This window comes from Dipteris shenzhenensis, chromosome 16 (genome assembly GCF_047967505.1).
Source record: "Dipteris shenzhenensis isolate YYH24624 ecotype China chromosome 16, Dip_SZ_1.0, whole genome shotgun sequence".
In the NCBI taxonomy this organism is placed as follows: domain Eukaryota; kingdom Viridiplantae; phylum Streptophyta; class Polypodiopsida; order Gleicheniales; family Dipteridaceae; genus Dipteris; species Dipteris shenzhenensis.
This window is the reverse complement of record NC_141611.1, coordinates 7,618,371-7,640,240: the sequence shown is the minus strand read 5'-3', so window position 1 is coordinate 7,640,240 and position 21,870 is coordinate 7,618,371. Positions and strand designations below refer to the sequence as shown.

The 21,870-nt window shown below is 42.3% G+C and overlaps 1 protein-coding gene across 1 annotated transcript in view; it reads right to left on the bottom strand.

Moving 5' to 3' along the window:
• Positions 1-21,870, bottom strand: part of FK (Ergosterol biosynthesis ERG4/ERG24 family) — a 110,259-nt gene that overhangs the window by 537 nt on the left and 87,852 nt on the right. The window contains exons 7-12 of the mRNA XM_087387090.1: positions 19,580-19,703; positions 19,433-19,479; positions 15,558-15,639; positions 14,448-14,524; positions 7,266-7,385; positions 29-103 (exon numbers count right to left, since the gene is read on the bottom strand). Of these exons, the coding sequence (XP_087243216.1) occupies positions 29-103; positions 7,266-7,385; positions 14,448-14,524; positions 15,558-15,639; positions 19,433-19,479; positions 19,580-19,703 (525 nt within the window). The remainder of the gene's footprint in view (positions 1-28; positions 104-7,265; positions 7,386-14,447; positions 14,525-15,557; positions 15,640-19,432; positions 19,480-19,579; positions 19,704-21,870) is intronic.

Sequence of the window (21,870 nt, the reverse complement as noted above, 5' to 3'; positions counted from 1 at the left end):
ATTTGAACCTTACATAACTGCACATTACCTTGCTCCACAAGGTAGACTAAATGAAAACGCCACAATAATATCCCCCAAATAGTTGCAGTGTCTTGCTATCCCCCTACAATAAACAAACTTGGCATGTTAACTCACTATAAACTGTTACCTAGATCTGTACGAAGACATGGCATGTCTAGCTGTTGCAGCATCTACCTCCCTGTTTATGGAGGGGAATAAGACTCCTTTATGCATACACAGCACAAATTGGTCGCCTATGGTTTGAATCTCAAATAGAAAACTTTGAATACAGAGGCATTGAGGGATACAAACCCAAATACTCACAGAATTATTATTACCTTCTTTTTTTTGCAGCGAAACAGTAATATACTCTATTCAAAAGGACACAATCCGAAGTACAAATAACAGCAGAGGTGGGAGAGCAATCTCCATCCCAAGACCTCCACAAAAAGACCCTAAAAACAGAGGCAGAGAGAAACACTCAATCCACAACCTCACAAAACAAAACCAGTATTCTACCTACAGCTCCATGGCCTTGGGAATACCAGTTTCTACACTTATCTATCGTCTTGGCAAGTGGGCTGCAAATATGCCAAGTATGGACTGAAGCAAGCAGCCGCAAGCACGAAGAGCTGTGGGGCTGGGCAAGCAGGCTGGAGTTGAGTGATGGCACAAGGAACACAAGCTGCCAAAAACAAGAGGCATATAGATGTCCATAAGATTTTGGGGCAGGCTTTTTAAACCAAAAAACTAAACCTAGAAAGAAAGAAAGACAGATTTATTAACTTCTGCGAAAGGCCAAAAAAACCTATGAGACCAATAAGCCAAATCCATCATGAGAAATACACCCCGATGGGGAGACTAGAGGTTTCTATCACACCTCCAAAAAAACTAGCTGATAAACTGGTACACAAAAGCCCAAGGTGTATAACATGGACTGGGAGAGAGCTCTCCATAAGTCAAGAGTATATCTTGTCATTTCATGGCCTGTCCAGTGTCCACAAGTCAAGTAAATCTTGTCATTTCATGTCTGAGGTGTGTGATCTGAGCTGTATGTGGGCCCAACTACCGGGAGTCTTGATGTCTCTTGAATACCTTAGAGATCTGCTGCTGGCCCACTTGACTCCTCTCTTTGTAGAGCGTACTTCGGGGCGACATGATGCTGCTGACATCGAGAGGCTGATATGATGGTGCCCCAATGGGTCGGGTGCTCGCAGGTTATCCAAACTCCTCCTAATATGATGTGTCTAAAAGTCGGGATTGCCTCCCGTTCACTTCTTCTCTTGTGGAGATGAAGTCCGTGACCTCCTACTGTCTGGGTTGTGTGGCGTACTATGTCTGATGACTGGACCAGAGTCAAGTGACCTCGTGTACAAAGAGTGTAGCACACTGCTGGTCGGGGTAGTCAATGAATCGACTCACCTCCCACGGATCTCATAGTATCACAGGCATCGCATCAAGACATGCTCCTTACTCTCCACCTCATGTGTGTAGCATAGATGCAGAGCCTTTGATCTCCACCATGTTGTGTGGCTGCTGCAATCTCACGTCCTGCCTGGATCTGGAGTACCTAACGAGTACGAGGTTTCGCTTCTGAAGTACCTATTGTTTCTAAGTTTAGAAACAAGTTTCAAACCAACCATGAGAGCTCCTTGAACCCTTGACAACTTCCCTCCCACCACACCATGCTACCACCACTTGTCAAATGAAAAATCCCCTTTGTAGTCCTCATACCTTGTCTTACTAATCCAGACATTTGGCTGAGGTTCACCCAGTACTTCGCCCATCCTTACTAATTTGAAGTGGTGTTTGCAACCTCATTCCTCTCTTGGAGGTTGCTACTATACCCTTTAAGAAAGGGGCGATTAGATAGCTCAAGTACTTTCTGTTTCTAGTCATGCAAATTCCTCCTTTTTCACCGCAAGCTTCCACAGTGTTACGAGTAAAAGCACCGAACTACTACAGCATGTTAGGATTCTAAACCCAGCCTTAGCCATTCTATCCACGAAGACACTACTAGAACCTCCACGACGTAATACCACCCTAAGCCCAATGGACACCTTCTAAATATGCACTAGTCCACGTAGGACACATAGTGCCCCTAGGACCTAGGACTTATATTGACTATCCTAGCTGTCCTAACTAGGCATTGGCTACAATAGAGGATAGACCGAGCTGCAAAAGAGAGCTTTTGCAAGAAAGAGGACTGGCTGCAATAGAAGATGGAGCCTAGGCTGCAAGAGAGGAGGGTAGAGAGTAAGGTAAGGAAGACAAAGGATATAGTAAGGTAGGGGCAGTTTGCAAGCAAGTGTATGGAGAGGCATCCTCAATGTACAACAGCATGTGTGGGCAAGCAGCCCAAACATACTATGGAGGATGGAGAGCATGCAGTGCCGGCAGCCATATAGCATGTGATGTTGCAGTACAAGCAAAGAAATCATATACATGGCACTACCACTTTGAGTTTGTGGGACTCTAACCCTAGTTTCCCTCCCGAGGACCTAATCACAGTTATTGGTTGAGTTTAGTGGTGTGTGGGTTCTAACCCTAGTCCTATAGTTTTGTCATGTTGACAACCGTCACTTTTCATTCTTGCAACTTCATTTCGTGGATTCTCACATTTTATTAAGCAATATAAAGTAATTTATTCCATACAGAACATATTATACAAGAGGTGGGAGAGTGAAAACTCTATCCCTAGCCTCATAAACAAACATGGGGGTCGTCTATAGTGCCACATCATCCCAAGTGGAGTAACATGAAAGAACAAGGAACAATCCCAAGTCTTCATGAATGCTATCAACCTCTCTCGAGCGGCTGCAGAGGTCCCAATGCATCTCTCCCACTATATCAGCAGTGGATGCATGTCCACCAATGAATTGAGCACACCTCAAACACCATATGTGGAGAAGGCACTAAAACCTGAGCCAGGATGGGAAGTAAGAGCAAATCCTGAGGCTCCATGGTATGTAGGGCTACATCTGTAACGCCATTGCATATAGAAGGCTAGGTCACTTGCCTCTGACTCATATAGAGAAAGGACTTGGAGGTGATGCCTGAGAATAATGTAAAGAGCCCTGTCCAAAACACCCTGGCAATATGGCGACTCCACAAACAATGCTTGCTAGATTCCTCCACAGTGGGCATTGCATACATAAGGAAGTCTCGCCCAACTGCTGAAGCCAAGAACCAACCGGAATACTATATGACTAGTAAGCCAAAGAAACTATGAGACTTTCTTGGCCTTAATGTTTCCCAAAAAATGAGACCAAAACTCGACAGATGATGCTCTGAAATCTTTTGTGCTTGCCAGTGCTGAGCAACTATTTGTAGATGATGGGTGGCTCTTTGTTGAATCCTATATCCAATCCTTATGGAATATTGAAAGAATAAAACAGGAGAATCTGGAGCAGTGGAAGCTAGCCAAGTCTCCTCCCCTGGGTCCCAGACCATCTCAGTAAGAGGTCTCCCCTGAAATATCCATAGCCTCTACCTGGGCTCAGCTGCAACTGTAGTATGGTATCGATCTACTGACTGAACACTTCCCAGGCATTTTAGAGCTCTGAACATCTGCCAATGTAAATCCTCATGTCCAACAGTTGAGTAAGTGTGATTCTGTGAGTGGTATCTGAGGTAGGTAAAGCATGAGAAAAGTGTTGGTCCTCCTCTCACTCCTAAACATGTGCCATACTTGTTGAAACACCCAGACCATCTGAACTCAATCTGAGGATGAGGATCAATAAGATTCTCTTTCCAAGCCTATGGAATGGCTCTCATGATCTGGAGTCTAGTACCAGCAACCTGGAGAATCGGTCCATATCTATGAGTGATAAATCCCTTTTGTGAGCTCTCACCTCCACCCGACCCCTCAAAGCGCCATAGTTCCAATTTGCATCCCTGCTCATTGCCAAGGCCGACACCTTGATACCGCACCACAAGGTTGGGAAAAACCGGTTACCTGGCTAACTCCTTCCTGGTGGTGGGGCTGCTTGGATTACTATCGAGCAGAAATAATCCCAAATCTGGACAAGTCTCCTCACCATCAAAGACATGGGCTGACACTCCCTAACCATTGCCCAGCTTCTCATGGTGTGCAATGAAGAATACCACGAAGCAAGAATTTTTTCCATGGTTGGTCCCTTAGGGTACCTCTGACAAGAAGCTAAACTAGGAGTGCCGTGCCCCACTCTTATGTTTTGGATCAAGAATCCCCAATCCACTCTGTGATGTAAGAAAGTGATAATATCCCAAGATATTACGGCTCTGGTGTCCACTGTACCATCCCTCTGCTCCACAGGAAATTCATGAGCAACCTCTTCACCTATCTAATGCTCTCTGCATGGAAACACCAATAAGAGACCACATGCCACATGGTAGCTACCTAGAAGTACTTGGTTGAACACCAGTCCTCGAGGGAGCTAGCAGGATGGCAGGGCTGGAGCGATGAAGATCCTTGGCGGTGATGCATCGCTGCATAATCAAGCAACACTTAGTCAAAAAGGATGAAGTCAACACCTCAACATTGGAAGCAAATAACGACTGCCCCTATAAATTCCCCTTTCCCAAGATCAAGAAAAGGAAACCTCTAAGGGATGCAGGTACTGTGGTGGAGGATCCATGTATTTCCAAGGATGCGATTGCCAAAAATTTTGGGAGTATTGCTGACCATAAGGAGAAAGAAGCTCTTGTAGAAGGGGAGAAAAGGATGAATGGAGAACTAAGGGCTCCCCTATTGTGGGCTTTTGAGAAGAAGGGCTAACTGGTTGTTGATGGACTATGGGATGGGTTTGTGAAGTAGAGGTTGATTTGCAGGGACTGCAAGGGACCTAAGAAGCAAGGTGAAGGGTGGGGAAGGGACCTCTCTGTTGGGAATGGATCTCCAGAGGAGGCTATGCTATCTTCACCAAGGAGCTCTGGAGTTGGCTCTGCAAGATTGAGCCTTGGAAACATGAAGTTGTCTGGGTAGACTCTCTTGGGGACATGTCCGATGGAGGAGAGATCAAGTTTAGTTGGATCTCCATTGTAATGCGAGCTGTTGGTTGAGAGGCATGCCTTTGTAAGCTCTATAGAAGGAAGATTACACTCCCAACGATGTCCTTCTTATGGCCACCCTCTAGTACCATAGCAGCTCTCGAGCTTGTAGTTATGAGGCTACAATGTGCCCAATCACTGCACGATCCTAGATATCTTGGAAAAACATGCCTTGTCCTTGGTGAGAAACAAATTATGATGGTGGTGGGAGTTCAAATATGATTAGATGACGTGTCGATTTATGAAAAAAACGTGATGTGTCTGCGTTTTTTTGCACGAGGTCACCATACGAAAAGCAAATCTGTTGGAGGCAAACAATTACCAAGACCTCTGAAAAGGTAAAAATCCATTGGAGAGGGTGGAGAGCAGGAGAAAAAGGAAGAAGAAAGAGGCAAAAGGGCAAGAAAAGAAGGGGGAACGAAGGGGAAACCAGCCACCAGCACCAGAAGACAATGGCATGCATGATGGAGCAAGGGGGAGGGCAAAGGTGAGGAAGCTGTGAAGAGAAATGAGCACACAGGGTGGGAGGCTGAGTGGAGGGAGAGTGAGCAGGAAGGTGTGGAGGCAAGCCAAGCAGCCAGCAAAAGGATGAATAGTCATAAATTAGTCTCATCTTGTAGAAATTAATGAAGAAACCCTAGAACTGAAGCTACAAGATATCTGGGTTAAAACAAAAGAAGAACAGTCAGGAAGTTTTAAGGGCATATAAGATATGGCAAGATTGCCACCTGGAAGCGTGACACATAGTAGTAGTATATAGCTTTCATGCCACCCCTATAGCCTAATTTTGTTGCATACTTCTTGAAATATTAAGAATCGAAGATGCCAATCAACATAGAGAAACCAAGTATGAAGTAACAAGGAGCCGAATTCAAGTTACACAAGTAAAATGACAACTTGTACCAAACAAGGAGAAAAAGACCATAAACCCAGCAATGATCTGGGTCATGGGTAGACTACCCACTATTGTGAATCTACAAGCCTTTTCTTTCACATCCACCCATTTTCCCTCCTTTAGTGCTCCTCTCTCTCCACATCTCTCTTTGCCAAGATGGGTACACAATCAATTAATAACTTCAACGCAGCTCTAACTCACACCATGGACAGCAGCTCAGTTTTACAAACCAACACAACCATGATTTGGGAATTTTCTTGAGAATTCTCTCTTATTGTCAGCCCCATTTGGAAGAGCCTTGTTGATAGCCATGGAACCACTTACTGCAGTCACCTAGTCCCAAATTCTTTCATACGTCATGCAGGTTGGTTCGGTAGTCTGTAAAGAGTGTGAGAAGTCTTTACCAACTCTTAGGTCTTGCATCTCTATTTTGGAAATAAAAGAGAGCCTGGATAAGGGACCTTGTTCAATCTATTGCAAATCTTTTGTAGTTGATGTTTTTCTTAGGTCTTGCATATCTATTTTGGAAATAAAAGAGAGCCTGGATAAGGGACCTTGTTCAAGCTATTTGCAATCTATTGTAGTTGATGTTTTTCTTTCTATGCATTTCGAGCAAGCAATTGTGCACCTTTTCAGTTCATTACTCATGCTCGATTTTCTCACAAAACCTAAAAGCACTCCAGTAAGTGATTTGCAATTTGAGACTCTCAACCTATTCACAAAACCCCAATCGACATCTCCTTCAGGTATTGTGACACTCAAGCTACCAGCATAAGTTTGCACTTTAAGTTCAGTTATGACCAGTGAGGAGCTTCAGCAAGTTTGACACTCCTGCTTCTCCAAGCTCGAGCTGCCTATTGACACTATGGGGTCAACAGCAGAGGTTTGTAGTCAAATATTATGACATTGATTTGTGCATGAGAGCAACTAAAGGTCCTAGTTCATTTGCAAATCGAGTCCAAACTGGTTCCCCAACAGTCTCTCTCTAAAAACCAATTGCCATCTAAAAGCTTCCTGAAATTGTCAGATCTATGAACATAAAGCATGTGCTGCTCTCTTTTTGGGGAAAAAAAAAAGCATGTGCTGCTCTTCATGATAAGATTAAGCTGTTGAAACTTGGTGTAATAGATCACCCGTAGCTAATCAGATTTTAAAAGCAGAAAAAACATATTGAAAACAAATATGCAGGAGTACATACTGCAACAACAACAACCGATCATCTTAAAAGCACATAGCAAAACTGTGTCCCTATTTGTATAAAGAAAAAAGTACAACATTCACTGGCTTATTAGTGACGTAAACATGGCAATTTCAACACGAAAAATGCAATAAAAATTACCAATAGCCTGACACAAGCAGCTTTCCACCAATTGTCTTTGGAGGTTGACCCCAAATCAACGCACGTGGATCTTTTTTAAAAATGTGCTTCTGTTTGTTAGCACCTCGAAACACTGCAAACCTGTGTTATAGTCAGGTGTTAAATGACAGGATACTCACAGCATAATTGTCACTTTGTTATTCAGCATAAGAAAGCAGCTACAAATAAAAAAGTTGCAAACAATTTTCCCGAAACTTTCGAGTGCTGTCGAGGGGTTCTTCAAATGTTGAATTTTTTGTTGTAGAATTTGCGTCAAAACACAATGGTTGACATATTGTAACCATGGTTCTTTCTTCTGGCCACATTTTTTAATTTTCCATTATTGAGATCTCTTATTTACTAATCACACATGTGTATTCTTCTATGTGAGTTCTGATTGCAGGATTCACATCCTGGCCGGCCATCTTCTGCTACCATGTGCACATACTTCTGCAGCTTACGAGTTTGTCACCTTAAGTGTGACCTTTTTCCAGACTTCAGGGCTCTTATCGCCTTCAGTGCGATCTGTTGCCTTCAGTGCGATCTGTTGCCTTCAGCGCGACCAATCACCTTCAGTGTGATGCACCATCTTCAATATGGTTCTCTGCCATCTTCAGCATGGCCATGGATCTTCAGTATCCAATCAGTCACATTTAGTGACACGATGTTAGAACCTAGTCCATGGGGTACACTTCACACTAGGGACGTTACCAGTCGATTGACTACCTTACCGGATCACCCTCCACCTGGTGTTAAATTACCAACATGCCGTACGAGACTAATGACGCTTTGGACATCCACAAGGGTTCTCCATACCTGACCATTCCTCCCTGACACCTTCAACAGCCTTGGGGGTGAGCCTTGCTATGATGCTTAGTCAATGAGGACAGATCTAGATCGCATAGCTTAGTGAGTTAGGAGCGATCTCAAAACCCAGTCCTTGAGTATCTAGTTTCAAGAGCCTTTTGAGAGCTAAAATATGGTCTCAGTTTGGTAGAATCCTGAGTTGTCTAAAGTCGATATAAGTTGTCTAGGTTCTAGGGTTGATTGAGTCCTAGGCCTCTAGATTAATTAACCTTGGTGAAGGGTTTTTTAAAAAAATAATAATAATAATAATAACAATAATAACCATATTCATAAAGTTATTGATATTAAATTATTAAAAGTTGATGCTTTTCTAAAAAGCTAGTTTAGCTTTTCTGCTTTTTGCTTTTCTAACCTAGTTTAGCTTTTCTGCCTTTTGCTTTTATAAAAAGCTAGCTTGGCTTTTCTGCTTTTTGCTTTTCCAAAAAACTGGTTTAGCTTTTCTGCTTTTTGCTTTTCCAAAAAGCTAGTTTAGTTTTTCTACTTTTAGCTTTTCTGCTTTTAGTTTTCTTATTTTCAGAAAAGCTTCTCTATGTTTAGCCCTAGCTCTCCTATAAAATAGTGGCCTAGCCTACCCACACAGATTCATTCAGTGAATCCTCCACAGCTAGGCCATCTCCTCTTCCTCATGTTGTGCAACAGCTTCCACCTTGCCGCCATAGATTTCCAAGCTGCTACTACTGCAGTTTGCCGCCATCTCCTCTCTCTTGCTGGACACCTTATCCCAACCTGCTGCCAGGGATCTTCCATGTTGCTATGCTGCTGAAAGTGCTGCCCTAGCCCTCTACCTTCGCTGCCCTGTCCACCCTTCTGGTTTTCCTATTGATTGCTCTCTCGCATGCCTAACTCCAAGCCTTTCTACTCTTCATCCACCTTGCCTGGTGCTGTTCCAGCCTATCTTCTTTTTCTTAAGTTGTGGTATTAAAAAAGTTTTAAAAATCCCAAGTTTATTAAGTTATTTCCCTGAAAATCACGCTTTCGAGTAAGCACGACTCTGACACATATGAATGAACACTGATTAAGAGATTGAGTTAACTTAGACAAGTTTCCAGCTAAAATCCAAGAAACTAACAGAGACAAGAATCACAATGGAAACAAAACTTTAGAGCCTCATTTGTATACTGAGTTTTGTATACTGAGGCTACTTAAGGCAAGCTCCTTATGTGAGTTTTGATACTACCGTGGTTCCAGCCATTTCTACCTATATTGACGCCATGTTCTCCTCTGTTCCTTCTATTCCTACAACCTTTACTAGCATTCACACGCATTAACTCATGGAAAAACAGCATATTTGTCCTAAGAGCCTTTGATGGCTTGGTATCTATTGTTGGCATATTTTTCCTAAGAGTCTTTGATGGCTTGGTATCTACACTTGTGGAAGGCAGCAACCAAAATATTCTGTCTATGAATTGTCATCTACAAAGCTTATAGAAACACTTTGTGCTCGAAGGCTACGTCACCAATGTTTTTATACAACTTTACTAGCGTTGAGGAAAGGGAGCACAAGAAGATGTGAGGTCAACTCCAAGATCGAAAGTGGAGTAGCATAGAGGAGAACCTTCTTTGATAGTTTATGCAAAGTTGTGGTTGAATTTCATGAAATTGGATCTCATGAAATTGGATGATGCTACTTCTTGGAATTGATGCAATAATAAATACTCCAGATAGGAAGCAAGAGCCACCATCTAGAGGGGGCAGATTGGACCCCATGTGGTTTCTATGGTTTTGGTAATTTATGAATTTGTGGGTCATACTGAAACCAAAAAGGATATTTTCTTAATGCTCTCAAAACACCATTTGAAAGAACTGAATTAACCAAGGCAAAAAAATGAGATAGCAACAATCAACTTGGTACAATCTCCCCCCCTCCCCCCATGAGTGGCTCACGCTTCCTCATCTGAGTATTATAATATTTCATTAAAGTTCAAGGAGCCAAAATTATCCCTCCTTTTCCAAAAGTAAGGGATTACATTGAATGCCTTTTACAAAGCCTCCTTGGGGCTCAATTTATCCAAAATGGATCATGTCCCGTTCTTTTTACAAAGCCACTTTGGGCTTTGCTTTATTCAAAAATAGTTTATGCCTTCTATCACATATATTGCTCAAGTCACTCAAATACAAAATTGGCCCATGGCCATATGCTATGCATCATGCGACACCTCAATCGGTATCCTCAGCACTAGTTCCATCACCTATACTCAAACCGCCAATTACATTACTTGTTAAAATCAAGTGAACGAATCACTGAATCAATTAATCCCAGTATAATTGCGCTCAAAGTACAATAATCAAACATAACACCAATAACACTAGCGACATCAGTATTAACATGAAATCACCCACAATACGGACCATTTAGCATGACAAATCACAGGCTAGTTAGGCGTCCCCAAGTAGACGACGCAAAGCATCCACTAGGACCCCCGCCACATCCGGTGTACTCCTATGGAATACTTTGCCATAGTCATACTTGAAAAATAATCTCCATAGCAAGAAATATCAAAAAAACAATTTTCATAACATCTCTCTTGCTTGGATTGCAACTGACCTGAGTTGACTATTTAATTATAAGAACTAATGAGGTTTGGAAAAGCGTGAAAGAACTGCTCAAGCATCCATTGGACATCATGTCTCAGCTGGTTCTTAAACTTGAGCAAATCTTTGACATAAACATTTTCTTTTCGGATTGTGATTTACTGATGATCAACAATGCATTGAGGTTCAAGTGTTTCCTCTTTATCAACAATCAATGGAGTCTCTTCATAAATAGGATGTGTAGGTAGAGGTCCTTTGAATGGCTTCAAAAGGCTAATGTGAAAGGCATTATGGATTTTTCGATGATCACAGAATTCAAGCCTATGTGCAAGATCATCGATTTTCTGAACTACTTTAAATGGTCCATAGAAACGTGAAGCCATTTTGATGACCGACTAATTTTCAACACTCTTTAATCTCTTTTTCTCAATTCGCGAAAGAAGATAATCACCTTATTCAAAAATCATATGTTTCCTTTTCTCATTAGCTTGTATAGTGTACTTCTCTTGAGCAATAGCAATGGCTTCTTTAACCTCCTTGAGAATATTCCGATGAGCAAATGTATCAATTGCTTCAACTCTATGGGTCAATCAAGTAATGGGTATGGGTAGAACTTCTCCATTGATTATCCCAAAGAGTGCTCTTCCAATTGCCGAATGAGGTGTATTATTATAGGCAAACTGTACTATTTAGGATAAGTTAAAAGCTTATGTGGGAAGTCAACCAAAATATGGAACAAGTATATTCATCTCTTACAGTTTGCCTACAATAATACACCACATTCGGCAACTGGAAGAGCACCTTTGAGATAATCTATGGAAAAGTTCTACCCATACCCGTCACTCGATTGACCCATAGAGTTGAAGCAACTGATACATTTACTCATCGGAATATTCTCAAGGAGGTTAAAGAAGCCATTGCTATTCTTCAGGAGAAGTATACTATACAAGCCAATGAGAAAAAGAAACATATGATTTTCAAAGAAGGTGATTATCTTCTTTCGCGAATTAAGAAAAAGAGATTAAAGAGTGTTGAAAACTGGCCGGTCATCAAAATGGCTCCACATTTCTATGAACCATTTAAACTAGTTCAGAAAATGAATGATCTTGCACATAGGCTTGAATTCTGTGATTATCGAAAAAATCTCCATGATGCCTTTCACATTAGCCTTTTAAAGCCATTTAAAGGACCTCTACCTACACATCCTATTTATGAAGAGACTCCATTGATTGATGATGAAGAGGAAACACTTGAACCTGAATGCATTGTTGATCATTAGCAAATTACTACCCGAAAAAAAAATATTCATGACAAAGATTTGCTCAAGTGTAAGAATAATCCGAGAGATGATGCTCAGTGGATTCCTGAGCGGTACTTTTAAGCTTTTCCAGAACTCATCACTTCCTATGATCCAAGCAAGAGAGATGTCACAGAAATTGTGTTTCTGGTACTTCTTGATATGGGCATTATTTTATTTTAGTCAAGTGTGACTATGGCAAAGTCTTCCATAGGAGCGCACCAAACACGGCGGGGGTCCTAGTGGATGCTTTGTGTGGTTTAGTTGGGTGGTATTATTTTTATTATTATTGTACTATCATTGCAATTATACTGGGATTGATTGATTCGATGATTTGTTCAATTGATTGTTAGCAACTAATGTAATTGGTGGCTTGAGTACAGGTGATGAAACTAGTGCTGAGAATTGGAATTAGTGCAAGGGTACTGATTGAGGTGTTGCATGGTGCATAGAATATGGCCATGGGCTAATTTTGTATTTGATTGATATTGTAAAACTTCAACAATATATGTGATAGAAGGCATAAACTAGTTTTGAAGAAAGCAAGCCCAAAGTGGCTTTGTAAAAAGAATGAGACATCATCCATTTTTATAAAGTGAGCCCCAAAGAGGCTTTGTAAAAGGCATTCAATGTAATTCTTTACTTTGGGAAAAGAAGGGATAATTTTGGCTCCTTGCACTTTAATGAAATATATATTTTTTTAAATTAATGAAATTATTTTTCCTATATTTTTTAATGAAATATTCTAGATACTCTAGATGAGGATGTGTGAGCCACTCATCTGGGAGGGGGGGGGGAGGGGATTGATCATTGAACCCACTTGGTTGTTGCTATCTCATTTTTGTGCCTTGGTTAATTTCGTTCTTTCAAGTGGTGTTTCGTGAGCATTAAGAAAATCCCCTTTTTGGTTTCACTGCTGCCAGTATGGCATGGGGTTCCACTATCGACCTCTCTAGCAACGTATTGTTCACATGCTTCAGCCTTTTATACTGGTCCCGCAACTTGAGCTTCAGCATAGACTTGAAGATTGGAATCTTCATTGTCAGGGTTCATCCGCTCGTCCCTTGCTCTTGTCAAACATTACGATACCTGTTTTATATAAAGTTTTAATGCCACCACCTTGGATTTCAGATAGAGCGAATCACATCTAGCTTATGAATCGCCCTACAAAGTGGTGGAGGACCGAGATTGCGGCAGTTTGGGGATTCAAAACCTCCTCTTTGCCAATGCTCTTTCCTTTGGCGGGTAATGTTGAAGGTTTTTCCACCTGGACAACTCTTAGCAAGGCCATACATTGCTCCTGCTGGTTGTCACACATGCTTGGCTCCAAGGGAATCTCTGCCTCATCTCTTTTAGCTTAGTCCCAACACTCGTGCTTCTTGGGTTTTCTTCAATGACGCCTGCAGGCTTGATTTCCCTCGACTCATTTTGGAAAGCATTTTTGGCTTATTGGGATTTTACGATCCAAACAAGATTTTCATCTCTTTTTCACTTGGCTTCGTTACTAGGCACTCTCGACTTTGTGCAAAGATAGAAATCACAGAGTCTTTAGTAATCCAACCTTTCCTAAATTCAGTTTTTTAAAAGTCTCTTGGTGGCAATCTTTCTTTGATTGTCTGCAAACCCATCATATAGATCATGCTATCTTCTTATCATATAATGAAATCTTCTGATGATGTAATATTGAGCTCCCCACTCTGGGGACTCCTTTTCATGATATGGAATACTAAGAATTTCACCCCAAACAAAAAAAGTGTGTTTTCATGATGCACATGTCTAGGGAGATCTTCCTCCGGTCCAATTAGAAGTGTTCTTTCACTATTTTTAGTTCTTGAGTAGAAGTTGCTCCTCACTGGAGCACCTTCGTATGTACATTTTATCTTACTGATATACATCCTTTTACAAAATACTAAAATGTGTGTGTGTGTGTGTGTTCTTTACCTGGATTCGCTACTAGGCACTCTGGACTCTCTAGAAAGATAGAAACCACAGAGTCTTTGGTGATCCTATTTTTTCTACTTTTGTTTTCTTTCGTTGTTCTTTGCAGCAATCGCTCTTAGATTGTTTGCAAACTCACTACATAGACTATGATGTACTCTTTCAGCTTCCCAGCTTTGGGATAGCTACCTTGTGATATAAAGCATTCAAAGTTTTCACCCCCAAAAAAATGTGTGTGTGTGTTTCTTTTTTCATCTTCTTCTAGTTTATTAGTAGCTGTCTCACTTTGGGACAGCTATAAACGTACATTTTTCTTAATGAAAGGTTATTTCACCCCAGAAAAAATGGTGTGTATGTGTGTATTCCTGCCTACTTGTCACATAATGACATCTTATGAAGTTTGTAGCTGGTTGTCCCTTTCTTTAAGACTGTTACAAATTCACCCCAAAAAAAGTGTGTCATTAGATAGTGTCATTAGATAAAGAGGATAACTTAATCTAAAGCAATCCACACATCAAGCTAGCCCGTACCCCAAAAAGAAGATGATAACATTGAGAATGGCAGAAGCTCTTGTGAGGTCCACCTTGTGTCTCAACAACCACCAACCCTGCAACGCCCAACAAAGTTAGAAATCACGAAGTCAAGCCTAGAATCTTAAGTAAGAAACTCTCAAAAATATAAAGTTAACATGCCTAAAACAACATTGTTTTTTATGACATCTTTGATTACTGCTCATGTCATAACAAAGCAAAGCATTCTCGCTTTACTTTATGCCATTTATGCACTGATTGAGATTTAGGTACAGTAGGCACAAGCATAAGGAAGGGATGTTGACTATGAATGATGCATATACGAGAAGACAAGTTTGACTGAGAAAGCAAAAACATATTGTAGAAGCAGAGACATTGCAATGTGATGAATACTTAATTGATACCTAAGATACTAAGACATCAATGAGCCTTGGGTGGCATAGGAGACATGTATGAGACATTAAAGCTAACACAAATCCTTAATCTTCACATCAGTTGTAGCGCATCATATGGTGAATACTTAATTGATACCTTGCATGCAAGATGTTGAGACATCAATGAGGCTTGGGTGTATCAGACATTGAAGCTGACACGGATCCTTAATCTTCACATCGGTTGTACCAACTTCATATGGGCAATCATATACCATTCTTGAGCATTTGGCAAAATTCAACCTGAGTTAATTGATTGCCAAGGGCCTCTCATAGTGCTGTAATGCCTGTCATGACCAAGCAAGGACAAGCTACCAATGTAAGCTCAGCCAGGGTCAACCTTAGATGAGGGAAGACATAAGGCCCTCCTCCCAGACTATAAATGGGGGGCTGGCTGCCCCCTGTCCTTACCCGAACAGATTTTGTACACCCCAATTTCATGGGAGGATGCTAGTTTGGTCAACTCTTGTTTCTCACAGGATGCCATCTTCGTCACACTCAATTTGGAGAAGGTTTCTGTTACTTCCTTGCTAATACTTATAGCAACTCTGTCATAGGATTTCAAGCTTCAATTCCAAGCAACAAGCTTACTAGTTTGCTCTGGGATACAATCTCCTGAAGGTATTGCAAACTAAAGCAGTTCTGACTAACATTCATCACAATGAGAAATCCAACCAACCTGTATGCTAAAAGTGAAAGGGATCCAAACTAAATCTCCAAAAATCAACATAAAGCCGAAATTCTCTGCAATGATGTCCCAACTGCATCAAACAAAGCAATAATGCAACATTTTAGAATCTGATATTATACATAGAATGAAAGGGGGGACACACAATCTGACATTATATTCAGAATGAGTTGCTTTATATGTTCTCTCTGAATCTGACATTGTGTAGAGAGTGAGATTTGTACTGCAGGTTGCACTAATATTTGGCATCCAGTTTGCTAATGTTAAGGGGGGCATGATGATGAGTCAATCCAAATATATTCGACAGCTCTTGCAACACTTCCAATTCGAGGATTGTAAGCATGTTTCTACTCCATTGGAACCTGGCTTCCGTTTCTCCTCCAAAGATGGAAGTGTCCATTTGATGCCACTCTTTATGAACAGGCTGTGGGCTGCCTTATTAACTTATGTCATATATGCTGTTTCCTAGTTAAGCAGCCCAGCACACAGCATTGGCAGGTAGTGAAGCAGGTCTTCCATTACTTGAAGGCCATGCATTTGGGACTGTTCTATAGTGATCAGTCTTCATTTGCATGCATTCACGGACAGTGATTGGGCAAGTTGTTACGACATGAGGGTGTCTCACAGTGGCAACTCGTTCATGCATTTCTTGGTTCAGCAACAAGCAGCTACAGTTGCTACTGAGTTGTGAAGCTGAGTACAAGGTGTGTGTTTGGCTTCGTAAGTTACTTGCAGATCTTGATATCCGCCAAACCTCCTCTACCATGATCAACACTGACAACCAGAGTGCTTTGGCCGTTGCATATAATTCTGTCTTTCATGCACATACCAAGCACATTGAGGTGCACTATCATTATGTTCGAGAGCACATGTTGGATGGAGATATAATGGAGGATAACTTAGCAAATCTCACGAAGGCTCTACCACGACCCAAGTTTAAAGCTTTTCGACATTCCTTACACTTGGAACCATTTAACATGATGTTGATCTCCCAGTACTATAGGTATGTGCAGCCATGATATAGATTCTAGGTATACTTGAGATGTATCTAGGATACTTCAGCCATACCATGGAGGTTTTGTTAGCAATTAGCCCCAGGTAGGCCTTGTAGGCTAGTTAGGACATTTGGTCCTAGTTCTAAAAACCATATAGTGGCCAAACTTGTACTTTCTTCATTATCCATTTGCAAGTACTTTGAGTTCCTTCAGTTGTCGATTGCTCTCTTGCACTCACTGGCATTCCCTTACTCCTTGCACCCAACAGGGACCAAGGTCAGAAGAGACTGCGGATGGAGTGGGGGGGAGGGACTTCAAGTGGAGGGGTGGGAGGGGGGGGAAGAAGATAGGATGGACGGAGGGCGAGTGATGAGGCTGATCACCGGCTGTGATGTGACGGCAACACGGGATGGATGCGGAGAAGGGTTCCAAAAGGAGTACCACTCCATCTTGTCCTCCATTCGAGGCTGTTTTGGCATAGTGTTGGAGAAGTGAACAAAGTCTCATTGTGAACCGGATACTTCTTGCATGTGGTGCGTCATTTCCACGTCAAGGAAAGTGGAATCGTGCTCCACCAAGGCCTGGGTGGTGATGACAAGGGAGGTCAGCTAGAGAAGAAATACCCCTCTAGGGACAGAGTGGAAATCTTTACATGCTATTTGTCCTCTAGGGAAAGTGCAATCTAAACGGCTGTGGGAGTCCTAGCAAAAGAGAGTGAGAGGCAAGGAAAAGGAGTGAAGGAAGTTGATGTCATGTATTCACAAATTCTATCGAGATTTAAGAATACCACCAAGAAATTTAAGAATACCAAGGGACTAGAGCAGGAGTAAAATCCCTACTTTACAAAAGCAGGCCCTTCCAACTAATATACAACCAACAAGGAGGTGAAACTAAAGGCGCCGGGGGGGGGGGGGGGGGGTTACCAGAGGTAGAGGAGAGGCGGAGGGCATGGGAGAGATGAGCGGAGGCAAGGGAGGCTAGCAGCTCAAACATGGGCTGGGAGATCCCAGTGGACACACCGATTCGTTCCTTCACTTCCCCAGAGAAGTACATTTTAAATTCTCAAGGCATTGTTTCATTCCACACCAGTGCATTGGGCGAGACGCCTTGGTGCAGACTGTTACTGTGTCTTGACTCTTTTGAGAGTGCTCAGTGTGCATGTGTGTACCTGAGAGCTCTTTTCAAAGAGAGAGAGAGAGAGAGGGAATGTTGAGATGATTATTTATGCTTGATATATAATTTATATAAAATACATTTTTTAAAACCATTTCTAGACAAAACGCCTAGCAAAATCTAGAAATGTTTTTAGAAACGTTTCTAGAAAAGCATTTCTAGCAACATTTCTTGTGACACTGGCTAAATGTGATCGCAAAGGAGATTGAGTCGGAAGAGCACTTTGCTTTAAGATGCCCTGTGTACTATGACATCCAAGGTTGCTATCATTGTCTCTTCAAGGATTGGTTCGGACCTCTCTCCATTTTCTTGTCTTACCCAGATCAGAGATGCCTAGAGTCTTTCATTCATGAGTCTGTTGGACACAGAAAGCATATGCTGAGAAAACATAGGCGGATCAGGGGGTACAACGAAACTCCACTCAAAGCATGATCACTGAGTTTTTCCAGCCAGACACGAGGGCCCAGGGAGACAACGAAGCCGAGGTCCAAAGTGAGAGACCCCCCACCCATTCATCTCATTGTATCAGGTTCTTTCAGTCTCATAGGTCTCTCTCTCTCTCTCTCTCTCTCTCTCTCTCTCTCTCTCTCCCCCAATGCGCATCAGATCGGAGGGCTGGGCCACAAGAGTGACAGTGGCACTTGTTCACCAAAGGGCTTAGCCACAAGACCACAACGGATCACATGCGTCGACAGGTCGCCAGCGACCTATTACAGGCTACATGCCATCAATTCAGCCTCGTACATCCACCCCCCCCCCCTCCCGATGCTCCCAATTTGAGGGCCCAAAGAGTTCTCTCCCTATGTATCGATGCTTTGGTGTTCAGGACTTTGTATTTTTCTTTTGTATTATTCGTGGATGTTGATGCCCGCTTAGTGGCTCCACCCTCAGCTCATTGTACCAGTTTTCATTTCTAGACCTTTGGTCTTCCAAAGAATTTTAATAGCTCGCTCTCTCTCTCTCTCTCTCTCTCTCTCTCTCTCTCTGTGTGCCTCTCCCCCCCCCCAAAAAGGAGAAAGTTGAATCCTAAACCTAAACTTCTTGCTCCAATAGAGTATGAGAATCCCGATTTGCAGTTGGGATTCATAAATCGAACTCTCGACCTTCATAGACTCAGGAAAATTAAAGCTTTACAGCAGTATTAACCTTCGCCCCCCTCCCTCTTGTGTGGTATCTGAATTTTTTGCTAATACATTCTCCCCTTTGCTAGCTGCCTCTTGATTGTAGGGAACATGCTGTCGTTTTTTCTGAGTAAAGAGAAAACAGGCATATTGATTTAAAAAAAGGACTTGCTGTTGATTTTTCAAAATATCTATCTCATGCAAAATTAATGTTTTTAAATCCAATCTCATTTTCAGACAATTTTCCATGACCTTGCAATACACTATCTTTGAAAGAGGGCCTGCCTGAACAGTCTTAAAAAGGATGGGCAGGCCAGAGCAAATCATGGAATCCCTTGTTGTGGCAACATTTTGAGTGCTCATTTACAAAGGACATCTAGATATGTCATATCAATTTGTGAAGAAAAGAACTCTTGATCATATGCTTTGATGTGCTGTGGGGTAATAGCTGAGACAATGCCAACAGGAGAGTGATGTATTATTTCATTTGAATGTAGCTTTTATCATGATTTTACTAGTCACTAGCATTAGCTTTATAAAATGAGAAGATGCCGCATACAAAGGGAGAAGGACTTACGTGGATGTCATGTACTCTTCGAACCAGAAGTAGTCCAAGACGTAGATCTGCCATCAAGGAACTTGGTCCATAAGTTAGAATGAGCTGCACCCAAACAATCTGAATGTTTTATATGCAAGTACAATACATAGTTTGCAGAATACATACCATAGAGAAAGACTGATATAGAACCATGGACAAAGTCAAGAATCCCTCAGAATGAAGCTGTTTAGCTGCAATTGAAAGGTTCAAGAAGAACCACCCCATCATTCCTGCTTTAATTGTGAAAAATCTGTTAAAAGGGATATGCATTAGCACTACAGTCAGACCCTTCAAGTCCATTTCTCATTTTAAATGATCCCACCAAGGCATGCTTCCTTTGTATATGGTTAAGACAAGCATATGCAAATTCTAGCAGGCGCCAATTTTAAAGAGGGCTAAAAAGGAGATCACTGGGGAGGGCTATGTAAGTCCTATGGTACGTTTTATTAGTACCTCTATGTACTAATCTATTTGTGCTCTCTCCTGCTTGCTTTGGTCTGTCAAAGGTTTCTCTCCATGCTGCTATTTGCAATGATGCGGTTCTATGGAAGTGACTAGCATAGACCTTAAGTCACTTCTGCCAGTATTTTAGCATGCAAGTGGAAATTGCTAAGCCAGAATCCATGATATTTTGAAGACAACACAAGCATGTCACATTTGCAGTTAAGAGAAAAATTAAAAATGACTTGGTCATACAAATATTTTTGGCTCCAAATGACTAGAAAGAATCCATACACGAGAAAATGAAAGGATTTTGGCTCCAAACAACTACAAAAACCGCACACACAAAGGAGAAAATTCTACAAGGAATGAAAGCACTTTTGGTGTACTCTCATGTTAATTTCAGTTCCTTTGGTCTCATAGGCTTTTTGGCCTTCCACAAACGTTAATAAATATCTCTTAGCCCCTCCCAGACCCCCGCCTGCCCTCTCACCCCCCCTCCTCCCCGCCTGACCTCCCAGGCCCCTCCCAGTCTCCCCACCTGACTCTCCAGCCCCCAGCCCTCCTCCTCAATCCTGCAACCCTCCCTAGCTTCCCCGTGCATTTTGCAACCACCCCTAGCTCCCTCACATCCCTCCCTCTCAACAGCCCCCCACACTGCAGATCGTAATCCCTCCCCCAATTCCCCAGCCCATCCCTCTTACACATCCCCAGCCCTACAGATCACTTCACAGCCCCCCTCCCCTACAAGTCTGAGGACCTGCAGGTCAGCATTTGCAGCTGACCTGCTGCTGCTGCTGCTACAAATCTGAAGGTCAGCAGGTCAACAGTGACCTGCTGCTGCTGGACTGGTTGATGCTGCGACCAGGTTGACTGGTGGGAAGAATTCCGCTGAGGACTCTCTGAAGGCTTGCCTTGGCTGCACCCACAGCCATACAAGCATTCAAGAACTGTAAGTTACCAGAAAATACCAGCAAACAAATCTGCAATGTAAGAAAAACTGCAACAACAGGGCCTTTCGGAAGAACAGGACTGTGTGCCCAAGACTGTGTCTCCATCATGATGACACCGGGCTGAGTAGAAGACACATGGGGGAAGCAGGCCCTTGAACAGGCTACGACCACTTATCTTAATGGGTAACGGGTTACCACCAGATAGGAAAGGAAATGGGTTGTATATAGAGACAGCAATCATCCAGGAAAAACTTTAAAGAGGAGAGAGGGATACAAACAGCACATAAAGTGTCTGGCTATGGGACAGAGGTACAAAACAGATTGCATATGGCTGTGTAAAACTGCAACGGCACCCTTTGGTCCGATCCAGGAGGGATTCAGATATCTACACTGATAAAGAGTTTGTATGTATGTCCTATAAAGTCTACACAAGCTTTGTAAACTTTCGGAAGGCTCTTGACATGGTTCCGTGATCTCATATTCAAGAGATGCAGATCCCAGAAATCATGATCTAGGGAATGATGAGTCTATATGAGTCAGTTTGAGGGAGAGTATGTGCCCCAAGAGACCTGTCAAGTTAGATTGAGAGCACAAGTAGAGTGAAGCAAGGATGTCCACTCTCACCACCAATACTTTTTGGGCTCTACATTGGTCAGATCACAACCTTCATTGACCGCCTGGGAAGTGAGGGGTCACTGCTTTGCTGACCTAATGATACAGATATTGTTGCATGCGAATGATATAGTCCTTATATCCTCCTCAGTAGCAAGCTTATAGAGGCCCTAGAGGTGTTTTGCAAGGAGAGGGACTTGATAGTCAACCTTAGTAAGACCAAGGTCATGATTTTCAGCACCTCACGGACGGTATTGCATTTTCACTTACCAAGGGGAGCCGGTGGAGATCATGCGGCCTTGCATTTATCTTTCATAGAACCAATTTTCACAATGATTCATGCATCCTGGGCACAAGTTAGAGAGGTCACGGCGGAGCTCTGGCTTGACTAGAGAGAGAGTGCTTCTAGGC